The sequence below is a fragment of the Drosophila subobscura genome, chromosome A (genome assembly GCF_008121235.1).
Source record: "Drosophila subobscura isolate 14011-0131.10 chromosome A, UCBerk_Dsub_1.0, whole genome shotgun sequence".
NCBI lineage: Eukaryota > Metazoa > Arthropoda > Insecta > Diptera > Drosophilidae > Drosophila > Drosophila subobscura.
In genome coordinates this window covers 15,877,393-15,883,238 of record NC_048530.1, presented here as the reverse complement: position 1 = coordinate 15,883,238, position 5,846 = coordinate 15,877,393, and the positions used below count along the sequence as shown (strand labels likewise).

At 49.5% G+C, this 5,846-nt stretch overlaps 1 protein-coding gene across 1 annotated transcript; it reads right to left on the bottom strand.

Moving 5' to 3' along the window:
* Positions 1-2,544: 2,544 nt before the first annotated feature.
* On the bottom strand, positions 2,545-5,498 carry LOC117903184 (EF-hand calcium-binding domain-containing protein 1). The gene is made up of 4 exons (XM_034815032.1): positions 5,360-5,498; positions 3,265-3,631; positions 2,725-3,208; positions 2,545-2,670 (listed from the first exon to the last, which is right to left on the bottom strand). Exons 1-4 carry the CDS (start codon positions 5,361-5,363, stop codon positions 2,551-2,553), a joined length of 975 nt encoding a protein of 324 aa, XP_034670923.1. The 5' UTR covers positions 5,364-5,498; the 3' UTR covers positions 2,545-2,550.
* Positions 5,499-5,846: the final 348 nt, after the last annotated feature.

Genomic DNA, 5,846 nt, shown 5'->3' with positions numbered 1-5,846 from the left:
CCACACCGTGTGGCGGCGGCATGCATGCCATGCCGGTCGGGTCGTATAAGTTATTATTTCAAATATACGAACACACTCGCACACTCGCACACACACTGAGCTGGAGCACACTCAAAGCTGGAGCACACACACACACACTAACACACTAACAAGACAGTTTTAACAGTCCCACTCACAAGTACACAGATTGCACGAGCGCGGCACTGCGCCGGCGAGAGCCGCGAGCAGAAGCGTTCTATTACTAAGCGACTCCAAACGAAACATGTCGATCACACACGATGCGATACGACCCAATCCGATCTATATGGAACGACGCGCTCAGATTAGTCCAACCATCACGCGTGTGTGTGTGTGCCTGAGCTAATCAGAGTCCGATATTAATAGTACAACAATGCAATGTACAACTATAACTAGTCTCCCACTCCCCTACCAATCATCAATCATAAAATGCAGGGTTCATGCACTGCGCAAACACACAAGCAAAGATCTGGCAAGAGTTTGCGCTGGCGTTACCCACGCGGAGACTAACAGCGGACTAACAGGAGAGGGGAGTAGCAGAACAGAGGAGTAGCAGAAGAGATGACTAACAGAACGGAGGAGTAGCAGGAGAGATGACTAACAGAACGGAGGAGCAACATAACAGAGGAGTAGCAGAATAGCGGACCAACAGAACGGAGGAGCAACATAACATAGGAGCAACTAACAGAACAGAGCACCAACAGTGCACACTACTAACATAACATAGCACAAGCAGAACATAGCTCTAACAGAACATTTGTATGTTAATGTTTTATCAGTGTAATTGAATGCTGCCATCTCTTTACTTTCAGCCTGTGACCCAATCCCCGAGCATTAGCTACCACAATGACGAGTGTAGATACACACGTAAGTGCATACTTAAGTGCAAGTGCATTAAAAGAATAATAAACACTCTCCGCCCAGTCATTACGGCAAGAAACTGTAACAAAAATGCGTCTAATTGGCACTTACTTTGAGCACATTGCATCATGCCAGCTTTCGAGCTCATTCGGAGTTGATATTCGGAAGCCAGCGATAAGATTTCATATTTGTTTACACTCTCCAGAGCGCCTATCTTGTGGCTTGATGATGATGATGCAGCATGATGAATCGCTTTTTATTTGGTGGCAGGGTTAAGGTACCAAGTGCATGCCAAGCAGTGTGATAATCCCACGGATAAGTCGATTTCAAAAATAAATCCAGGCAAACAACTTCAACCTGCATTCGACTGACACAACCCATGATTAGCAGTAATAAAATCGTTTGACAAGAAACAAATAAAAAAGGGCTGAACGTGAGCAACTCTCCAAGCTGATTGTATACAAAAATGTACTTGTAATGCCAACAGATTTTGTTGGTTAGAACAGCTAGGAATATCTGTAAAGCAACGCAGCAATCTGTAGAGAGTATCTACCGATATAATGCCCAATGGATCTGGTGAAACGGAACCTTGTTAGCTGAAAGCGCTCAATGATTTACTGGGCTTCCTTCTTGCTCCAAACGTGTTCGCATGCCTCTTATAGGCTCAATCCAGATCAACAATTGAATGCCAAGGACAGCGTGGAAGCGACTACTTCTTGGTTCGATTCGGACCGGAATCGAGCACTCCAAGGTGGTGTTCGTTTTTTCTTAGCTACTATATAATGCCGCCACTGTCTGCTGCACTCATTCCGGTTCTATGCCAAATCCGGTCCACCTTCCACACTCATATTCAGTGTTCGGGCAGGCGGGCAGGCGGGCAGTGGCATGTGGCAGAGTGGGGGGTGGGGGGTGGGGCAGCGGCGTACAAACAATGTGATACTCGCTTTGGGCGTTGCATGAATGCACTCGATAGATAAACAAGATTCGTGACCATTTGCTCTGTGTCTCTCTGTCTGCCTGTCTCTCCGTCTCTCTGTCTCTCTGTGGATGCGGCTGGCTAATCGAATAAATTAGCTCGCATTACCGCACCGCTCGACTACTCGGCCGGCTTATTGTTTCACTTGACGCTTGCATAAATGCGACGATGACTAGATCTGCCTGCAACTGGCCGACTGACACTCACCGGAACGGCACTCGAACCTTCGAAGACGCAAACGAATGTCGAGCAGCGCCGTGTCATCTCAGTTCGCAGTTCTCTGGTTTCCGTTCTCTGTTCTCCGTTCTCCGTTGATTTCTTCAGATTATGGATAGACAAATGTACGTGCAAATTATCGCACACACAACTGTTCGCAGAAATGGATTGCATATCTCTGGCATGGCGTGGGTCGGGGTCACCTTCTGAACGCAACCAGCAGCTTCTCACTCTAATCAAGTGTCGGTCGGCGTCTTTGCGCATGTGACACCGACCACTTGGTGTGCTTTTAGATGGAATAAACCAGCCCCTACCCTCCCGGTGCTCATTTAGCCAATGATTTAACTGTGATCGGGGTCACCAGCTACGATCGCTGCTGCACTGAGAGGCTCTTCAACGACGGGTACCCCTCAGTTATCGATTGCCGTTTAACGTACAACTTTATTTACTTCACAAGACACAACAAGTAAGGCTTTGATTTACACCTGCAGCGTGGAGAAAAAGGAGCCGACCGCACTGTCCGTGGGCAGGCACTGGCCAAAGGCTTCAATCAGCAGCGGTTCGGCGCTGACTGTGGCCATGAAATCCTCCAGCGATACCTGAATGCAAAGGTGGATAGAGTGGAGGAAGTCCCAAGGGGGGAGTACAATTACCTTGCCATCCTTGTCGAGGTCAAATTTCTTGAGTACAATCTCCACGAGATCCTTGACACCCTCGTCGGGATCCTCGTCCTGCGGCTGCTTGATCAGACAGTTGCGCAGCAGCGTGAACATCTCATCCTTGGTTATGAATCCATCCTGATTGAGATCGTACACCCGAAAGCAGAAGCCCGCCCGCTCCGTGGAAGTGCCGCGCAGAAATGTCGAGAGCCCAATCAGCCAGCCCTCGAGCCGCAGCGGCAGGCCCTCGTGCGCCTTGTCCCAGCTGCAGAAGATGCGCTCCATCAGGATCTCCTCGGTGACAATGTCGAAGGTGCTGTGCAACAGCTCCCGGAACACAATGCGATCGATGCCCTCGACGGCTGCATGGGGCTTGGCAATGGCTGCACTGGAAGAGCTCGAGGCCAGCGTCTTGGCCGCGTACTGGCAGTTGGACACGAGCTTCCGATAGATGCGGCACAGCGCATCCAGTTCATCTCTGCAACAAGGGTTCGACATGCCACAGGACTGCTCAGAATGCTAACTGAAACTCACTTGCTGAAGCGCGTCTTCTTGCGCAGGCTGTCGAGCAGCTTTGGATTTATTTTGCCGCTTAGCTCCTCCATTCTCCTTTGGCGCAGCTGCCGCTTGTTCTGCAGGGCAGCCGCGGCGGCCTTCGACTGTTGGTTGCTCGAGTTACGTTTGCCGCTGGCGAGGAACACGGAGACCGTTTTCAGTATCGTTTTGTTCGCATGTAGTGTGGATCTGCCGGCTGTTGTTGCTCCGCCAGCGCCACCGCCACCGCCTGATGTTGCACCACCAACTCCACCTCCAGCCGCGGCTCCAGCCACAGTGCCGCCCCCACCATTATCACGATTGGGTGTCGGCGTTGGCGAACGACCCTTGGTGGCGCCTGCCTTGCCTGCAACAAAACAAATTCCCAATACATGCAAATGATTCCACTTTGTGTGTAAGTTTGTGTTGGCTTCGGTTCGGGGCTAGCCCCTGTTCCCTCTTTATGTGTCAAAGCCAACACGCTCATCCAACCCCCCACCAGCAAGGATTCCCGAGTCACTTTCAATATGTAAGTAGGTGGCACAAAGGGAGAGCCAACAAAAGGCAAAGGCCCAAAATGCAAATGCCTGCTGCCACCCACAGCGCATTACATCCGAATGGGTAATGGCTAATGGCACATTCACATTTTACCCAGCCAGCGGGACTGCAATGGGCGTACACTGAGAGAAACATGAGGGGCAGGGAGAGATCTTTCACGCTTACTTTCCACAAAGAAAATGGATGATCCTCATGGAAACGATCGGACAGAAACGCCAAGCTAAGGGCAGTCTCTTAGCGATGGTTGATTTATGGATCAAAAGTACTTTAGATGTGTACCAAAGTACCATAGTTCTTGCCAGTAGACCCTGAAATAATATAACGAAAGGCTCCAATAGCTGACAGATAGAACAAGCACTAACCAAAGTAAACCCCATGGAACCTCTCTTCAGAGGAAGATAAGTAGAGCGAAATATTTCTGCCAGTGCACGCATTTCCTTCTCTTCTGCTCACTTCAACTCTTTCTCTCTCTATCAGTGAGTGGTGGGGCTAAGGGTGGGTACTCCCCCACTGCATTATTGTGTCGTGCCCGAACTGGCGATATTTCATTTGTTTTCACCTCACTCCCGACTCTTGTATGCAATTCCGTTGCGCAAAATGTTATTATCTAGTGATTACCCAAGGAAGAGCGAGTTACACGGAGGGAGGGAGTACACACACACACACACACACACACACACCCTCTGTCTGGCTTTAGCTTTTGCCATATCGTTGCCCGTCTACATTTAGGGTCGTCTCCGCCCTTGGCACTATAATTTTATTAGCATTTCCATTTGTGTGTTCGATGCGTGTCAGTGTCGTAGACGAAACAAGGTACACATGCATGTGTGTGTGTGTGTGTGTGTGTGTGTGTGTGTGTACATATGTAAGTCTTGTAATTTTGTTGATTTTTAACCATTTGCCCCAGCCGATCCGTTGCCCGGTTGCCACACAAACAAATCAAACGCGGATTGCGGGTGCTTTTACTCGATTTCCACGTCCACTGACAGCACTGAAGGCAGAAAATCAAACATGTTTGGACCTGGCAGTCCATCACACACTCACTCACACACACACACACACACACACACGCGAGAGAAAGAGAGAGAGAGATGCACATGAACTTGGACTTGGCGAATGTTAGCTGATAGTTGGCCAAGACCTCTCCGTCCAAGCAGTTGAGTTGGCCTTGAGCGCGGAACAAAGATCTGGCGGTACAGTTGCCGACAAAACACACAAAAAGAGAGCCACCAACAGGCAGGCAAGTCAGAGGGCAGTTCTCATTTTTGCTTACAACCATTTCTTGGCATCTGTTATTTGTCCACAGCTGAAGGACATGGAGGTGGAGTGGAGTGGAAGTCGAGCGCCTTTCTCCTCGAATCGCCAACGCCAGACAGCCAGGCAGCGTGCGCTGCAATGTATGCTACGATAATTGTCGTCTTTGAGGGCGTAATTAAAGTTTAAATTGCTTTGTGATACACCCACCACACAGACACACACACACACACACAAGAGAGAGGGAGAATTGTTTTTAAAGATCTTTAAAGCAGATATGTACCCATGGTCTAGGTTGTTGTTTATTTTGATTGCCCGATAGACTCCACGCAGGAGCGTTAAAGCGTGTCCCTCGGCCCGTTTGGGCACATCCACAAATGGCAAACGGCTCCAACACACAAAAGGAATCAACAAACTGCAACTTGCCTTCAGTTTCCAAGGCGAAGACAGTTCGCAGAGCCTCCGAAAGCCGCCAAGTGTGTGCTGACAGTCCGCAGGCATTGTCAGTTGTAGTAGGCAAGGGTAGGTGGGGCGCCCCAAGAACTCCAAGAATAACCACAGGCCAATGGGTGGGCGGGTGAGCAAACTATTGACAAAACACGGCCAGGACAAGGCAAACCCAAAGGAAAACTTTCACCAGCCATCGGGCAGCATTGTCAACATCGTTACAAAGATTGTATTTGCTTTTATTTCTATTGTTCTGTAACAACATTTGTGGAATAATTGATGCCTCCTGCCGACACAGACACAGACACAGACCCAGACTGTAC